We start from the raw sequence: 18,328 nt of genomic DNA, 5'->3' as shown, positions 1-18,328 counted from the left end.
GAACAGCATCAATGCTTCCCACACGTGGTGTCACACACAGTCTCCCACTGTAGAGCGTTGTTGCACAGATGGCCAATGGTGTCAGCGCAGTCGTGCTCTCCTTTGCAGTTACTCAGTCACATAGTCACACGGACACACAGACACGCAGTTACACAGTGTCAAACTCGCACACCCACACTGTCCTCCCTCCCTTTCTCCCGTAGTGAAGACCCGGACCCACATAGTGTGGGTCCCAGGACCCACCTCCGGGCCCTGGGAAAGGGGGCGTGAGCGGGAAGAGCCGTGGGCGTGGCTCGCCCTCGCCCCGCCCCGCCCTGGGGACGCGAGCGCGGAGGCTGGACACTGGATCCACGTTTTCGAGCCCGTCGGTTACGGCCACGCCTCCCAGGCTGAGGGGCGGCCGGGAGGCGAGCCGACGCCTGCCCCGCCCACTCCGCCCTCCCGGGCTTCGGGGTGGCCTGGTGGGCCCCGCCCCTCGGCCTGACCCGGAGCCCGGGGGCGGGCTGAGGCGTGGTCCTCCGAGCGGTGCCGCCGGTCCCTCCCGCTAGAGAAGGACGCGGAGGGCGGCCCAGCAGCCAGTCGGTTCCCGCGCGTCCTGAGACTCCGTGGCCTCTCACCCACGACCTCGCAGCATGGCCGTCAAGAAGATTGCCATCTTCGGCGCCACCGGCAGGACCGGGCTCACCACGCTGGCTCAGGCGGTGCAAGCAGGCATGAGCTGGGGCGCGCGGGAGATGTCACGGGGTGCACAGGCAGAGCGCTAGGAAGGGGCATCTTGGGGTCGGGCCGAGGTTGGGGCCGTCAGTGCCTTGGTGTGTGAGGACCCAGAGGGCACGGGGGCAGAAGTGGGCAACGCTATGAGATCCAATTTTATGTGAGTTCAAGGAATAGGAATTGGCTCTGGGAGGCCGGGGGACTCCAATGACAAGTTTAAATACAGGCGCTTATGACATGTGTTGTTATTGCCGTGGTGGTGCTGGTGGTGGTGGTTCCCACACCCAAAGAAGGGTTATTCAGTCCGGCAACGCTTGCCTTCCAGCACCTCCTTCTCTTCACACGTGTTAAATCCTCACAGCACTAAATGTGGGGTGGAATCTAGTATCACCTCACTTCACAGATGAGAAAACTGAGGCCGGGAGAGTGACACACAGCTGGAAAGTGACAATGCTGGGATTTGAACCCAGCCCGTGTTAACTGCTTAAAGCCCCCCCCCCTCTTGGCCTGGACACCAAGGCTGGAGGTTGAAAAGTCTAGGGGGGTGGGTTGCTGAGACCATCTAATAGAGAGAGGATCACAGAGACATGGGTGAAGACTTGGGAACCCCTTAAAGTCAGTGAGGGTGACTATTCAGAGTTGCTCCAGGTAAGGGGGCAAGAAAAGGCATAGCTGGGCAGCCTTCTGCTCCCACTATCCAGTCTTCACCAACACCCAGCGAGGGCCTGGGACTCCCAGATACAGGGCCCCACCCTTGCTGCTCTTGGTGACTCTGAAGATATTGACTATCTGAGTGTCCCAAAAGGGTGGAGGCCACCAGGATTCCACTCTCTGCTGTCTCCTAGCCCAGCCATCCGTTGGAGGGACTCTGCCTGAAGGATCCCCTCTAGGCCCACTGCTCTCCCCTTCCCCAGGAAGACTGAGTTTGGATCTTGACTTGTGGAAGGGAGAAACAAATTTGCTGATAAACATTTGTGGGGGAGGAAGTAAGAAGGAGAAGTTAAGAAGTGCTGAGTCACTCTTTGGATCTGGGTTCCCATGTTACTACCTTTTCCTGAATCCTGAATTCTGCAGAATTCTGCTCATCCACCCTGCTGGTCACAATTGGGACTGCACCCTGGGGAATTGAGAGCTGGGGCCTGGGGAGGCCTTCCTTGCCTTCTCACTGTGGCTCTGACAAGCCCCTGCACAGCTCAGCCTTGCTGTTAAATGAGCTGGGCTTTTATTTACCTCAGTAATTCTGTGGGGCTGAGTTCTTGACAGGCGTTGACTCTGGCGCTAGCCTGCCCACATTCAAACCCCAGCTCTGCCACTTAACCACCTGTGTGGCCAAACGCCTTGTCGTCTTTGTACCTAGATATCTGTTAAGTGGAGATGAAACTAGTTTCACTTGCCCTGGAGTCTTGCGACGATTAAATGAGATAATATTTGGAAAGTGCCTAGAACTATATCCAGCACATGGTGCTCTACTCCTTGACTGAGTGAACCTAGATCATAGCTGTGTGATCCTGGCCCAGTTACCTAAAATTGTTTCCCCATCCTCAAAAGGCATTATAATAATACCTGCCTTGTAAGGTTGTTGCAGCCTGGTGCTTTTCAAACTGTGGGTCATAGTGAGTTCTGACATATATGCAATTGGTCATAACAGTATCTGAATGTATCACATGTTAAATATTGGTTTTATAGGTTTGTATATGCAGGATTAGGCTGTGAAATATATTTTATATTGAGCATTAAGATAAAAAAGCTTAAAAGGGGCATGATCTCTGAATCTTACTCTCAACTAGCTAGGAAAACACTATATATGTGCTATATATATAATTATATATGTACATGTATAAATATATTTATATACACACATACATAATTATGCATGTTATAAGTATATATACATATATATGCACACAGACATAGAGAAGAGTAAAACAAAAGCAATATGAAAATCTAGGTCTTGCAGCTTTTCTATAGGTCTGAATTTATTTAAAAATAAAAAGTTAACAGAAAACTAAAGTAAGAGATTTGTAAAAAAAAAAAAAAAGTTGGGAAATAACTTACAAATGCTCTTATTCTTTAGAAAGGGTAAAATCTATGATTTCTAAATCCATACTGTTTGGTATGGTAGCCACTAACATATCTAAATTTAGATTTAAATTTAAATTTAACATATCTAAATTTAAACTTAAATGTTGGTTGTGTTAAAATTTGCAGGAGGAAAACCCACATTTATCTGTGGAAAGAGCACGGCACTTCTCAAAAGTCACTAATCACTGATAATGTAGCATCGATGGGCACCCTCCTGCTAAGATCTTGTGTCAAAGTTCTCACTGTCTGTGAGAACATGTTTTTCCCAAAAAATACCCACAGTTTACCAGGATCTGTGTTAACCAATCCAGTGGCGGTTAAGCAGTGCCCACACTGGCACACTGAAAGCCTTGCTGCTCCCAGATGGGTGTGAGAGCAGCGCAGGTTTTGTGTCCTTCTCTTATGCAAGGTGGTCACACAGGATGGGGACACTGGGGATTGTGATCTTCACTTTCTTTTCTTTAAAAGAAAATTATTTTTCAGTTACAGTTGACATATAATATTGTATTAGCTTCAGGTGTACAACATAATGATTAGACATTTATGTACCTTACAAATTGATGATCTTCACTTTCTTCTTTTTTTTTAAGTACAGCTTTACTTATTTATTTATTTAATCCTCACTGAGGATATTTTTTCCATTGATTTTTAGAGAAAGTGGAAGGGAGGGAAAGGGAAACATTGACATGAGAGAGGCACATCAATTGGTTGCTTCCCGCAGGAACCCTAAGCCCCAACTGGGGCTGGGGATCGAACCCAAAACCAAGGTACATGCCCTTGACCAGGAATCCAACCGGCAACCCTTGGGTCCTCAGGCCAATGCTCCAACCACTGAACCAAACTGGCCAGGGTGATGATCTTCACTTTCTAGAGAAGACTAAAAGGGTTTCCTGAGGTTCCTCAGCCAGTAAGTGGCAAAACTAGTTTGAACCCAGGTCTTTGGGGCAGTAAAACCTGTGCTTTTGTGTTTATAAAAAGCCGGGGAGATGGTGGCAAATATGACACAGTCCCTGGACCCATAGGGCCCTTGGTTTATTCCTGATCAGCAGAAGTAGGGCCGAGACAGAGGAAGCACCAGTGGCTGGTGGGCCTGAGGAAAGAGGGTAAAGGGTGTTCCAGGCAGAGGGGACATCACGTGCAAAGGCCAGGAGGCAGCATGATGTGTTTGAGGAACTGAAAGACGTGCAGTGGGTGAAGAGGACAGTGGTCCCAGCACAGGGTGGAGCAGAAGACAGGCCAGATCCTGAGGGGCCTTGAAGGCTGTCATGATGACTTTATCTCAGGGCTCAGGTATCATGGGAGGATCTGAGCAGCCTTCTGTGGAAGGCTCTGGCTGCCGTGTAGAACATGGATCGGAGAGGATGAGATGAGGGTCAGGAGCCAGGGGAGGACTAGACCGGGCCAGGAAATAACACTGTGAGGTGATTAAAAGGATAGTAACAGCCAACACCCATATAGTGCGCATTCCTGTGCCAGGCACTCCCCTAAGCTTTTCATTTGTTTTTGTTTTAGTTTTGTATTTTTATGACGTCTTTATTAAGATACAATTCACACACTGTACAATCCCCCTTTTAAAGTATATAATTCAGTGGCTTTGAGCATAGTCACAGAGTTGTGCAGACAGCATCACAATCAATTTAGAGCATTTTCTTTACCCCAAAGAAATCCCTAGAAGTCACCCCCATTTCCCACCCAACCCCTCTGCCCGCAGCCACTAACCTAGTTTGTGTCTCCATAGATTTGCCTGTTCTGGACATTTCATATAAATGGAATCACACAGTATGTGGTTCTTTGTGACTGGCTTCTTTCACTTAGCAAAACATTCTTTTTCAAGGTTCATCCATGTTGTAGCATGTATCAGTATGTCATTTCTTTTTATCGAATACATTGTATGGATCTACCACATTTTAAAAAATATATGTTTTTATTGATTTTAGAGAGAGAGGAAGGGAGAGGGAGAGAGAGAGAAACATCAATCGGCTGCCTCCTGCATGTCCCTTCTGGGGATTGAGCCTAAAACCTGGGCATGGGCCCCAACCAGGGCCAGGAATCGAACCAGCGACCTCTCGGTGCATAGGATGACATTGCCACACCAACCAGGGCTGGTGGATCTACCACATTTTATTCAATTGATGGCCCTACTTTCATGACCTTATCTAAACCTAATTACCTCCAAATGCCATCACTTTGGGGGTTAGGGCTTCAGCATATGAATTTGGGGGGAACATATCAGCCCATAATAGAGCCCACAATTAATCATTTTATCACTATTTGCAATACACCCAAACACTAACATCCTGTGCCATAGTTTAAAACAAAGGAAAATTACATTGGTTGTGAACTTTAAAATGGCTCTGTATGTGGGGGAGGGGGGACATGAGTTATCAAAAATTCTTTTGGGAGGGAACACATCAAGGCAATGTTCAAAATCTTTAATTATCACTAAGGTAGGGCTGGGGCCTTCAGAAATAAGGCCTGGGGGACCAATCTCAGCACTGGGCAACCTTTGGGCAACAAAGGCTGGGGATCATAGACCCCCAGCAATGGGTGGGCATCATAGACCAGTGTGATGCTAGGCATTAATGCTTTAGTTGCCAAAGGGTGGAAAAGTCTGAGTCAGAGGGCGGCCCTCGGAGGCATCGGTGCAGGTTATTTATGAACCGGCATGAGGGAATGGCCCAATTTTACCAACTAACTCCATATCAACTGTGGGTATGCCAGCAAAAATGCTTGGCAATCACTGCCTCAGAACAGGGGACCAGAGGGATGTATTGGAAGGTTCGTGGCACCCTCCAGGAGCCCAGGAGTGCCATCCCGCAAGCCTACTGACCTGCCTCTCTGCCCTTCTTTGCCCACAGGTTATGAGGTGACGGTGCTGGTGCGAGACTCTTCCAGGTTGCCCTCGGGGGGGCCCCAGCCGGCCCATGTGGTAGTGGGCGATGTCCGGCAGGCAGCCGACGTGGACAAGACCGTGGCTGGGCAGGACGCTGTCATCGTGCTATTGGGCACCGGCAATGACCTCAGTACTTGGCCCCCCCTCTGCCCACGGCCCTCACCTGCACCTCGGCCCCCAGCACCACCCCCACCCCCGGCCCCACCCCTGCCACCCCCACCACCGCCGCCGCCTACCAGTGACTGCCACTCTCTGTCCCCTCTAAGGTCCTACCACAGTGATGTCCGAGGGTGCCCAGAACATTGTGGCGGCCATGAAGGCCCATGGCGTGGACAAGGTCGTGGCCTGCACCTCGGGTGGGTGGTGGGGTCATAGGGGTGGGGCTGAAGGGTAGGGGTTGGTAACTGGACAGGCAGCCCAAGGGTCTTTACAAGGTGGCTTTGGAGCCATCCCAAGTTACTGTGGATTTATTGAGCACCAGTTGTGTGCCTGAACCTTGCTGGGAGATGCCAAGGACATGGTGGTAATGGGGACCAAAACAGCCCCGGGCCCTACACTTACAGATCTCACAGATGACAGGGAAGTGGTAAACAGGGGTCATGAAACAGTGACAGGCCACAGTTGTCAGGGCTGGGATTGGAGGGAGGTGGCCTAGGCAGAGAGGTCAGGGCGAGGAATAGGGGGAAGCCTAGAGGACTGGGAGCCCAGAGGAGGTACCTAATGCAGCCTGAGACAAGGTTAGAGCTTTCCAGGGGATGTGACAGAGCTGTGGATACACAGACCAAGTCTCCACCCTCACAGAGCTCCCCATTTCTGGGAAGATGGACATTAAACAAACAGTTGCCCCAAATAATCCAAAATGAAGGCTGCAGGGTACATAACAGGAGCAGTCAATGCTAACAGGTAGCATTTATTCAGCACTTACTGTGTGCTAGGCACCATCTGAGTGCCTTAGAGATGGACGCCACTTTATCTTCACAAAACTCTTTCGAGTACTTATACTCGTAGTGGCACGTAGTAGGTGCTCAGTAAATAGTAGCTGTTGTCATCCTTATATAGCTAAGGGAGTGGAGGCAGTGGAGGCCCCTTGGCTTACCCGAGTTCACACAGCTTGTGGCTACAGAGCTGGCGTGTGAAACCTGGCTGGCTGTCTCCATGGTCCACACTCCTCACCTGTTTCCTCACACCAGCTGCCTCCCAGAAAGGCAAGTGACATGAGAGAGGGCTGCGTGGTGAGACAACAGGACTCCGGGCAGAGGGATCAGCCCAGATGTGAAGGCTATGCGGCCAGAGGGGCTTCAGCAGAGCTAGTGGAAGGGAGAGTGTTGGGTGGTGAGGTCAGAGGGCTGATGGGGCCAATAAGGTGTGAGCTCTGATGGGGACTTCGCTTTGACCCTGAGTGAGATGGAGCCATGGGTGAGCCCCAACCTTTCTGGCTGCATTTGGGGAACAGATTGTGGGGACAGAGGCAGAGAGACCAGGGAGAAGGCTGCTGCCATGGTCCAGGCAGGAGGTGAGAGTGGACAGAAGCATGTGGGGTGGGAATAGGTCAGCTCTTATGTGGGCTGTGAAAGAGACGGTTTGAGCCTGGACCAACTGGAAGGTGGTGGTGAGCCCCGGAGGGGTTTTGTCCCTGCAAAAAACAGGCGACTGAGGGCCTGGCCAGGCTGTCGTCATGCCTTGTCTGACCCTGCCCTGTGTCCCCCCAGCCTTCCTGCTATGGGACCCTGCCAAGGTGCCCCCACGACTACAGGATGTGACCAATGACCACATCCGGATGCACAAGGTGCTACAGGATTCAGGTCTGAAGTACGTGGCTGTGATGCCGCCCCACATAGGTGAGTGGGGCTAGGACCCAGCAGCAGCGCCACCAGCCTGCCCCTCCTGTCCTCGGGGGACATCCACCAGGTCTTGCGTGGCCCATATAAAATTGCAAACCTCCCCCCCACACACTTTCTATTCTCTTTCCTGCTTGATTTTAGTCTTTCTAACATATTTTTCGGTTATCTGTTGAACAAAACCACTCTCGTTTACTATGACTGTCTCAGTACCCAGAGCCGGGGTTGCTCAGTTGCTGGGAGGGGAGTCACCTGGAAGGCTTCCTCCTGAACATGCTGGCAGTTGATGCTACTGTCGCTGGAACACCTACCCACAGCCTCTCCTAGGATCAGATCTCCTAGTGCCTAGAACAGGACCTGGTGTATAGTAGATGCTCAGTAAAATTTGCCAGATGAACTAATACAGGGGCACCACCTCTTGTGGTGATGTTGTGGAGGGAGCTAGTAAACATCATCTGCACCCCCTTTTCCCCTCCCAGGTCTGGAATCCACACTGAGAGACACAGAATCAGGCACAGGGAGAGAGCCACTCATTCAGCAGATGTCTCTTGCATTTGAACTGTGGGCCTGGCCACCATTGGGAGCATTGGCGATAGAATCTTTGCTTTCATGAGGCTTACATTTCTGGGGGGGGAGATAAATCTAGATGCTGGGTGTTACTGGTGGCCAGTGCTACGTGAATGAAGGAACAAACACTGCGAAGGGAGCAGCAACGGTTGCCGTTTATGAAGCATAGGCTCTCTAAGGAGATGGCTCTTGCAGTGAGGGAGGGAGTCGGGCAGGTCTGAGGGAAGGGAGGACTGGGATGAGGGAACAGAAGTGCCAAGACCCTAAGGCTGGACCCTAGGACTCCTTCACATTTGCCTGCCCACTGGAGGAATCGTTCTGCTCTGTCCTCTGCTTTCTGGGGCCCCTGACAGGATCGAGGGTGACACATCTTAGAGGGTCAAATAAGATTCAGTGCTTAGATTCAATAACAGGGTTGTATCAGGACCCTATTGATACCAGGGTCCCAAGCTTGGAATCAATGGTGAAACTGCCTAGTGGAGAAGCTGGGTGAGAAAACCCCAGCTCGTGGCCTCTGAGCCTCAGTTTCCTCACCTGTAAACAGGGCTCATCATACTACTTTTCAATCTTTTAGGTTTAAAGTAAATACCCAGAGAGGTCATGCATAAAAGTTATTTAGCACAGAGTACTTTTTAAAGTTTTTTTGTATGTGTGCATGTGAAAACTTTGAAACCTCCAGAAAAGTTAAAGGAATTAAGTGTTTATGAATACTTAAAATTCTTTATTTAGGTTCAGTTTTTCACATTTTGCCCTGTTTACATTTTGCCCTATCTTTCTAAATCTAACTGGCTAACTGTCAATTATCTACACGTCTCTAATGTTTTATATACACACACATATAAAACAGCACTTTTGACTGAACCATTTGAGAGTAAGTTGCAGACATTGTCACACTTCACCCGTAGAACCTCAATAGACATCTCCCAAGAAGAAAAATACTTGTGTACGAGCCACAGGACCATTATTGAACCAAGGAAATTAATGTGAGCTCTATCATACCATTTAGTATCTATGGCATATTCAAATTTTTCTGACTGTCAAAAAATATTTTCCAATCCCCCGTGTACCCCCAAAATCAGGGTCCAATTCAGGATCACACATTGTAGTTAGTTGCCATGTTACCTTAAATCTGGAACAGTCCTTCATATGTTTTTTGTTTGTTTATTTCTTGTAGCACAAACCAGGCCTGGTGTCCTTTTAAATTCCCCACATTCTGGATTTCTGATTATGTTCTCAGGCACAGATTAAACATTTTTGGTAGGAGTGCCATGAGGGTAAGGATATGTGTTTCTTATTGTACACAATTCCAGGTTGTCCTGTACTGGTATGCTGCCTTTGATCCCTAAATTAAGTTGGTCACTGGCAGGTATTATTTTTAAATTATTATAATGCAGCCAGTGGATGCCCTGTAACAGCCAGGTCATGCCTATGTGCTATGTCCACTGTCTAAGAAAGACCTACTTATACCCCTGGCATCAGGACGCTCCAACCCTATGTTCACAAGGTCAGAAAAATGTGTTCTTCCACTGCCTATAAAATGCAGACCCATGCCTGGGACATGTCACTCAGTCCTCCCAGAGGGGTCCAGAGATAGGAAAGCATCCAGACGGAGAGACTCAGAGCAAATCTAGCCTTTGCCACTGAGAAGTGACTTCCTCTCTCCACGATTCAGTGTCCCCATTTATAAAATAGAGTTAATAAGTAGTTCCTAACCCGTTCTCTGCTTTATCTCTCCCCATCTAAGATATTGTTGATTGTACTTTCTTATTAGTTATCTTTACCTAGCTAATGTTTGCATGCTGAGAGCAGGGATGCCTGTCTGTTTTGTCCCTTGCTGGGTGCCCAGCACCTAACACACAATAGATCATCAATAAGGATTTGTCAGATGAAGTAAAGGGTATAGATTAGTGCCCTGCATATGGGAAGGGTTTCACACATCATTGGCTCTTATATCATTCGGGCTGGGCACACTGTAGGCCCCCTGGGGCCATCATTGTAGTGATGACATGTTGGGGGACAAAGAAAAAACATCTTTACTCGCCCCTCTATGTTTACTTCACAGGAGACCAGCCACTGACTGGGGCCTACACAGTGACCCTGGATGGACGAGGGCCCTCAAGGGTCATCTCCAAACATGACCTGGGCCACTTCATGCTTCGCTGCCTCACCACCGATGAGTATGACGGGCGCAGCACCTACCCTTCCCACCAGTATGACTAGAGCTCTGTCCCTGCCCAGGAGGATGGCATCCTGGAAAATGTGGAATGAAGGAAGGGAGCAATAAATCTTGAGCCAAGAGCTTCTCTTTATACTAGCAGGTTCAACTCTGCCTTTGGGTATCTCAGTGCCTCTGTCTGCCGTGTGTAAGACTTTCTGGTATTCCTTCATTTCAGTTTATTGTTCTGCACTGCACCCTGTACTGGGGATTTATTGGTGACTCTGAGGACCCAGTGGTGACCAAGGTAGCCGTGAACCTTGCCTTCACAGATCTCACAGTCTGATAGTGACAACCCACAGTGGCCAGGGCTCTAATGGAGGAAACACAGAGGGCTGTAGGAACCCAGAGGGGATACTTGACCTCACTTGGGGAGCAAACAAGGCTCCGTTGAAGAGGGGAGTTCACCCCTGAAGCCTGGTTTGGTAAAAATGAGCCAGGAGAAGGTCCTAAGGCATGATGGCATTCTGGGCGGAAGGAACCACATGAGCAAAGGCCAAGAGGCTGGAGGGCACATGAACTGGAGTTAATAGTACTTTTCTCAGAGGTGAGGAGTGGTCAACCCAAGAGGCCATTCCATGGATGCTAAGTTGCACAGCATCATTGTAAAAAGTTTAAGCTTTATTATATGGTTTTATGTAAGGACTGGAGCAGGGGGAGAGGTGGGGAGGGGGCACAGCCAGGTTTGGGTTTTATAAAGGTTCCCTTGGCTACTGTGTGAAGGTGGGTGGGAGGGGGGCAAGAGTGGAAGCTGGGAGCCCAGGGGGACCAGGCAGAAACCTTGAGAAGGGGGAGAGTGGGCAGAGCTGAGTGGACCTTCCATGAGGGAGAGGAAGGGGGCATCCAGGAGGAAACAGGGCAGTAACCTGGGTACCGGATTACAATGGGGCCTTCCTGAGATGAGGACCCTGGAGGAAGGACAGGTTTGGGAGGGGGAAAGGGAGGAATTGTCCCCTCCTGATCATGTCCCTCTGATATCTACTGTCCCTGCTGCTGTTCCTCAGAGACACCTTTCCCAGCCTGAGTGAGAGCCACTCCTCTCTTCCTACCTCCAGCCTCTTCCCAACTCCCATGCAACAGCCTCCCCCATCCCACCTCCACCACTCACAAAATCCATTCCAATCTTACACTGTTTCTGTAAACAGCAGGATGACTTGATTGTCAAATTCCAACCAGTGAGAACTGGTCTGGGGTATCCTGGAGAAAACTGCCTCCCCCTCCCCTTGGTGAAAACTTGTGCAGGTGGGGCACTACTGGTTTAAACTTTCTGGGCACTTGGCACTGTTTCATTCCTGCCCTCAGTGTTTCTTTCTGCCACATTGGGCATTTAACAAACTTTCACTGGGCGCCTGCTTGTTCTAGCCCTCTGCTAGGTGTTGCTGTGACCATACAGTTGGCGACAGAGATAACCTTGGTACCTGTCCTCAGGAGGCCCACGGTCCAGATGGTGACAGACCAGGGCAAGGATGGGGGAGGCCTGGGTAGAGGGGTCAGGGCTGCAATGGGAGAAACACAGGATACCATGGGAACCAATCCACCCTGGAGCGTCAGTGAGGGCTTCCAAGAAGAGGAAACCTTTGAGATGATTTCTGATGAGAGGTAGCCTGGGAATTGAGGGTCTATTTTCAGAATGGAGAAACAAGTTGAAAGGTCCAGAAACCTTTTTTTTTAATTCTCACCCGAGGAGTGAGGATATGTTTTTCCTTTTTTTTTTTAAAGAGAAAGTGGAAGGGAGGGGGAAGGGGGAGAGAGAGAAAGAGAGGAAAGGGAAACATCCGTGTGACAGAGACACATCGATTGGTTGCCTCCCACACGCGCCCAAGGGGGGGGGGGGGGGATTGAACCTGCAACCCGGTACATGCCCTTACCACCACTGAGCGATGCTGGCCAGGGCCAGAAACCTTTTCTTAAAATTAATTTTTATTGAGGTAACATTGTTTATTACATTATAAAAATCTCAGGCGTACATTACAATTCAATACCTGTATACTGTATTGTGTGCTCCCCTTCAAAAGTCTAGTTTCCATCCCTTACCGTATATATATTTGATCCCCTTTCATTCTCATTTTTGAGTACTTGCTATGCAGCTGGCATTGCTGTAGGCACTGGGGATAAAGTAGAGAAGAAAACAGATAAAATCTCTGTTCACGGTGGTGGAGGGCACCTGAAGCCATTTTAGACAAGCTCCAAGTGAACCGGTGTGGCAGGGCGGTAGGGAGCAAGGGCTCTGCGGCAAAAGTAAGGAGTTTGGACTTTGTCCCCAGGGTAGTGGGGAGCCACGAGCCAGCCTCCAGCAGCGGAGGAGCCATCCTGAGAGAGGCAGGATGGGGCGTCAGGAGGTTTCGGGACGGACGGGCCCCCGGAGGACTTGCAGAGGAGTCCGGGAGATCAGGGGCGGAGAGGTAAAGCGTTGGGAGGGGCAGGAGTGCAGATGAAGCGAAGGGGTGGGCTTCGATCTCCCAGGCAACGTACGCCGCGGCAAACTATTGGCTGGCCTTCAGCGGTGTCAGCCTCCTCCCCGCTGCGTCCGCCCTCGGAACTCCCGGGGCGCAGCCTCCGCTAGTGGCTCAGCCCCGCCCTCCCGGGAAGCGGGGTGAGGGGGCGTGGGGTAGCCAGCCTCTCTCCGCCACGGGCTTCAGGCTTGGTATAAAGGGTTTCAGAGGTCAATGCTGACGATGTTGGAGCGAGGACATCGTCAAATCAGTAGCTGATTTGAAGGAAACAGTTTTGATGTCCTCGCCACCCTCCACCCCAGAGACGTGGCCCCGCCCCCTAGAGAGTCGGAATCCTTTAAAAGGTTACGGGCGCTCGCGAAGGGAGGGCGGGTCGGCCGTCTCCTGGCGACAGGAAGGTGGCTCCACCCAGCCAATCCGCGCCCCGCGGCGGGCAGGATTCCAGCCAATCGCGGCTCATGGGTCGGCTCCGGGCTGGAGCTGGGTGAGCCCGAGGCCAGACCGAGAGGCCCCAGGAGGCGAGCAAGGCCTCTGCCTATCTCTGGAGGGTCGCAAAGCTGCGGACGTTCCAGGAGTGAACCTGGCAGCGGAGGTGAGGGATGGCTGCCCGGCTTGAGACCTGCATTGGGTTGGGGAGGTGGAGGCGCGCCCCGGGAGTTGTGGAGGCGGAGTTTGGGTGGGAGAGGGGAGTGCAGATTCAGGGTGACTGATAGGGTTTGGGGATCGGAGACTGAATTCGAGATCCTGGACAGGAGGCGAGGTTGCTGGGGTAGGATCTTCAAGTGGAGGGAGTTTGAAGCTAGGACCTGGGGTATTTGGAGAAGCGAGAGAACCAAGGAAGGAACTTTAGGGGCAGGAAATCTGGAGACTGGGACAATTCGGGGCTCTGGTGTTCTGAAAAAGTTGTAAGGGGTTGGGGCTGGGAACCCGGGCGTTTGGAGAAGCGAGAGAACTAGGGGCAAGCAGTCTTGGTTTCCCAGACGCAGTGGCGGAGGGAGGGTGCTGGGGAGAGTTCCATGTTCAGGTCTTGGAGCCGGACGGGGGCAGTTTGGAGGTGAAGTCGAGAGGCGTTTGAAAGGAGACTAGAAGAAAGTTGACGGGGAAAGGTCTCAAAATTGAGATACCTAATGTCCGGAACGGAATGGACCGGAGAGCATTTGTAGTCTTTGAGCGAGGTGTTGGGGCTTGGGTTTCTGGACCCGCGAGCAGTTTGGAGGAAGACTCCAGGACCTCCTAGGGTGCGAAAGATCGGGGGAAAGCTGTGTTAGTGCAGCCATCTAGGGTGGGGGGAGGGGTGTTCCGGGCGCGGAGCTCCGACCGGCCGCCCTGGAAGCAGCGGAGGGCGGGGCTCTGTAGGAGCCAGGCAACTGGACCTCCGGGTTCCCTTCCCCCACCCGCCCCGGGCGTTTGTGCGCATGCCCTGGGGGAGGGTGGGGGAGGTTCTTCCTTGTGGCCTGCGGAGCTCTCTGGGGATTGCAGTGCACGCTCGAGGTCTACGTGTGTACCTGGTGGCTATTGGCCCACATTTCCCATAAGCCCTAGGGCCAAGTTGGGGCGTGGCTGGCTGGCTGAGGGAGCTTTGTGAAGGGGGCGGGGCCTGTAGAGGGCCGAGGTCTGGTTGGGTAGGTCGGGAGGGGGCGGGATTTGGCGTGAGTCGAGTTCTAGCAAGTCTTTCTATGGGGCCTCGCTTTAGGGAATCGTAAGGCACGAGCCGAGGGAATGAGGGGAGGCCCTTTTCACTGCTAGAAAAGAGCATGGACAGAAATACACTCTGACAGAAGAGTCTGGACAAACAGGTGCCCAAACAGGGCTCCCGGTGAATATAGTAGGCACTCATTAAGTAAAATTATTGAATGAATAAGTGGCAGTTAACTTTGTTCAGTAAGCATTTCCTGTGCGGTGAGCCCTGTGCATATTACATGTGGGGTCTCCTTGCCGATGTGGTGAGAATTTTTACACTCCCCATTTTACAGTTGAGGAAACTGAGGCCCAGAGAGGTAATGTCACACCACTTCCCAAGATCACACAGTGAGCAGTGTGGAAGGCAGAATTAAAACCGAAGATTCCTTGCTCCTAGTCTAGGTCTCTGTATTCAACACCTGTCTTGTATGTTGAAGAAACGAGTACTACGGAAGCCCTGGCCCCATGGCTCAGTTTGTTAGAGCGTCATCCCCATACACTAAGGTTGAAGGTTTGATCTCTGGTCAGGGCACACACAAAAAGCAACCAATGAATGCTTAAATAAGTAGAACAACAAATCAGTGTTTCTCCTTCTCCCTTCCTCCCTCTCTAAAGTCAATAAATAAATAAAACTTTTAAAAATGAGTACTGTGGAAAGAATAGTTTTAAGGCTCAGAGGGACTTGAGTTAGGATACTCATCTTACAGGAAATTGAGTTTCCAGGAGGAAAACTCACTATTCCAGGCGGCCCAGGCAAGTACGTGGGATTCAAACCCACCTGTGTCCTGGTCTGATTTTCTTAGTCACGTACAAAATGGGATTCACACTGTCTCCATTTTATAGATGCAAAAACTGAAGTTCAGATCATTAAAAATCAACAGCCATACAGGAGATTCAGGATTTGAACTAGTCCTACTGTGTCTGACTCGCCCCTCTTCTCCCCACAGGGCATCATGGTAGGTGGCTTGAAGAGGAAACACTCCGACCTGGAGGAGGAAGAAGAGGATGAGAAGTGGGACTGGAGTGCAGCAGGCCTGCGAAGCTACCAGCAAGCCCTGCTGCGCATCTCCCTAGACAAAGTGCAGCGAAGCCTGGGCCCCCGAGCACCCAGCCTCCGCAGGCATGTCCTCATCCACAACACCCTGCAGCAACTTCAGGCCTCGCTTTGCCTGGCTCCAGCACCTGCCTTGCCCCCTGAGCCCCTCTTCCTGGGCGAGGAGGACTTCTCCTTGTCAACCACCATCGGCTCTATTCTCAGGGAGCTGGAGACTTCCATGGACGAGACCGACACCCCTCAGAATCCAGTGGCTACCCCAGGCCCCCAGAATGAAGTGCTTCCCCAGCCTGATCCAGTCTTCTTAGAAGCTCTGAGCTCTCGGTACCTGGGGGACTCAGGTCTGGATGACTTTTTCCTGGACATTGACACATCCACAGTGGAAAAGGAACCTGCACTGGCCCCACCAGAGCCTCCTCACAACCTCTTCTGTGCCCCAGGGTCCTGGGAGTGGAATGAACTAGATCACATCATGGAAATCATTTTGGGATCCTAAAACTTGAATGGTTAAAGGGTGCTCCTTCCACATTCTCAGCCTCAGTGGGCTGGATCCCCTGGATGCAGCTGTGTGTGTGTGTGTGTGTGTGTGTGTGTTGGTGGAGGCTTTAAGCAGTGGCTGGCCTCTTTTCCTCCCATTTCAGGGTTCCACAAACTGTCTTATATGTATGTGTGTGTGTGTGTCTGATTACCAAAGCCTTCTGTGAAGGTGGGTCTTCCCGAATTAATTTATCTGTTCCAAATGCCTTAATGAAACTGTTTCTGGGAGTCTGCTTTCCCACCTCCACATTTCTTCTGCCTTCCCCTCCAGTTTACTCCTCTTGTGACCATTGGGGCCTCAGGGAAGATAAGCTGGGCCTGTCAAAGAAGGACAGGGATGTGTTGCCTGGTAGCTATGGAAACCCAGGCTCTGCCTCTTCTACGGGGAAGGAGTAGGAGGGACTGGCCTCCTCCCCCAAGGCTGAACCCCACCTCCTTGGCAGGACCCCAGACCCAGCAGCCTCCTGATTCATAATCAGGCCGGACCACGTGCAATAGGTGGAAACCAAACTGCTCCATGCCGCATTATTTAAAAGAAAAGCGGGTTTTGTGGTGGTTTGAGGGTGGGGTGGGGGTAGGTTTTGATTGTAATTATTATTATTTTTTAAATAAAAGTATTTTGGAAGGGATGGTGTTGCCTAAAGTTTGTAAACTTCAGTGGGTCAATGGGAGGGACCTGGTAAGTTCCCTAGACACCTGTATCCCTTCCCTGTCAAAGTTGGGGCAGGTATACTGTTAAATGTAACATTTATTTATTTATTTATTTATTTATTTATTTATTTATTTATTTATTTATTTATTTAAAATATATTTTTTATTGATTTCAGAGAGAGGAGAGAGAGGGAGAGATAGAAATATCAATGATGAGAGAGATTCATTGATCGGCTGCCTCCTGCGCACCCCCTGCTGGGGATCCAGCCCAAAACCCAGAAACCCAGGCATGTGCCTTGACTGGGAATCGAACCTCCATCCCCTGGATCATAGGTTGATGCTCAACAGCTGAGCCACGCCAGCCAGATAAATGTAACATTTATTGAGTGCTTGTTAGAGCACTGTTCTACCCATTTTATTTGAATTAAATCATTTAATCTTCACAATTACATAGAAGTAGATACTATAATCACATATACAGGAGGAACCTGAAGTTCAGAGGGGCCAAGTCTCCTGTTCAGGGTCACACAGCTAGTAAGAGCAAGTAGGGAGCTAGGACTCAATCTGCCTCCAGGCCTGCTTCTTAACTGGCACCTTGGTAGATTTAGACTCCCCAGCCACATGGGTAGACACAGGAGGAAGAAACTGAGTCACATGAATTATGTGTCAAAAGATAGGGCTTTCTGGCACTTAAAAGTGAACACTTTCATTGTATGAAATGGGCTGCTGAGGCCCAGAGGAGAAAAAAATACCGCTGGCTAAGAAGCACAGCCCAGGCTAAAGTCACGGTTCTAAGGATTTATTTGGGAGGTGCAAACCCAGGTTGGTGAGAGTGAGGGGAAAGGAGACCAGGGAAGATACAATGTGAAAACATTGCTACTGCACTGGCTATGCCTCTCCAAAGCCTTGATATGCACCAAGTGAGTTTACACAGCTTTAGGGACTTTTCTGGAAGGGTTGCAAGGAGGAACCACACTGGTATAGCCCAGAGGTTGGGAAAGGAGGGGGATTTTGCCTGTGCTTTCTGGCTCAAAGCCAGATTCTCACCCTGAGAGGGGCATTGCATCTAAGTCTGAAAGCAATGGGGTAACTAACAGGTGCCAATCAAGAAAAGAGGTGGTCAAGAGGATCTCAAGAAGGCACTTAATGTCCACATCTTGACATGCATCTTAGTTTAAACTTAGAGTGACTTCTCACAAAGAATAAAACCCCAGTTTCACCAAAGCCTGTGAGACCCAACAATCTCGCTCCTAACTTGCCCATTTTAATCTTCCACTTTTCCCTGCCTTCCTCACCTCCCCCACTTTGGTCTCCTTTCACCTCAAACTCATTTTGACCCTGGGGCCTTTGCCTTTGCTGTTAATTCCCCAGAGGACGCTTCTCAGGGAGGCCTCCCCTGAGTTAATGTCCAGGTGCACCAGCACCCCATCGCATTCTGTATGATTTTCTTAGTAGCACATACCCAAGCTCAAGTTATTTATTACCTCTTTACAGTTAGCCTCCTGGCCCATTGGAAACTCAGAGGAAGGGGTTTTGTCCGTCTTAGTCCAGCTGTATCCCCTGGTGCATAGAACTAATCTTGGCACAAGTGGGCACTCAAAAAAAAAAATTGTTTTTGCTATTGTTGAAAAAAATGAACTCCTG

At 50.4% G+C, this 18,328-nt stretch overlaps 2 protein-coding genes across 2 annotated transcripts; both read left to right on the top strand.

Annotated features, from left to right (window-relative positions):
* The first annotated feature begins 485 nt into the window (after window positions 1-485).
* Window positions 486-10,408, top strand: BLVRB (biliverdin reductase B). The gene is made up of 5 exons (XM_016209164.2): window positions 486-711; window positions 5,655-5,819; window positions 5,956-6,045; window positions 7,399-7,527; window positions 10,157-10,408. Exons 1-5 carry the CDS (start codon window positions 633-635, stop codon window positions 10,312-10,314), a joined length of 621 nt encoding a protein of 206 aa, XP_016064650.1. The 5' UTR covers window positions 486-632; the 3' UTR covers window positions 10,315-10,408.
* Window positions 10,409-13,298: 2,890 nt separating this feature from the next.
* On the top strand, window positions 13,299-16,075 carry SERTAD3 (SERTA domain containing 3). Its single transcript, XM_016209163.2, has 2 exons — window positions 13,299-13,354; window positions 15,390-16,075. Exon 2 carries the CDS (start codon window positions 15,396-15,398, stop codon window positions 15,990-15,992), a length of 597 nt encoding a protein of 198 aa, XP_016064649.1. The 5' UTR covers window positions 13,299-13,354; window positions 15,390-15,395; the 3' UTR covers window positions 15,993-16,075.
* The last annotated feature ends 2,253 nt before the right edge of the window (window positions 16,076-18,328 follow it).

This window comes from Miniopterus natalensis, chromosome 18 (genome assembly GCF_054644295.1).
Source record: "Miniopterus natalensis isolate mMinNat1 chromosome 18, mMinNat1.hap1, whole genome shotgun sequence".
Taxonomy (NCBI): Eukaryota; Metazoa; Chordata; class Mammalia; order Chiroptera; family Miniopteridae; genus Miniopterus; species Miniopterus natalensis.
The sequence above is the reverse complement of the archived record's forward strand: the minus strand, read 5'-3'. Positions and strand labels throughout refer to the sequence as shown.

Bases quoted from the DNA above. Each gene is read 5' to 3' on its own strand.
- BLVRB (XM_016209164.2), top strand. From the start codon at position 633: ATGGCCGTCAAGAAGATTGCCATCTTCGGCGCCACCGGCAGGACCGGG. The intron at 712-5,654 runs GCATGAGCTGGG...CTTTGCCCACAG, and splicing joins GGCTCAGGCGGTGCAAGCAG to GTTATGAGGTGACGGTGCTG. The intron at 5,820-5,955 runs GTACTTGGCCCC...GTCCCCTCTAAG, and splicing joins GGGCACCGGCAATGACCTCA to GTCCTACCACAGTGATGTCC.
- SERTAD3 (XM_016209163.2), top strand. From the start codon at position 15,396: ATGGTAGGTGGCTTGAAGAGGAAACACTCCGACCTGGAGGAGGAAGAA.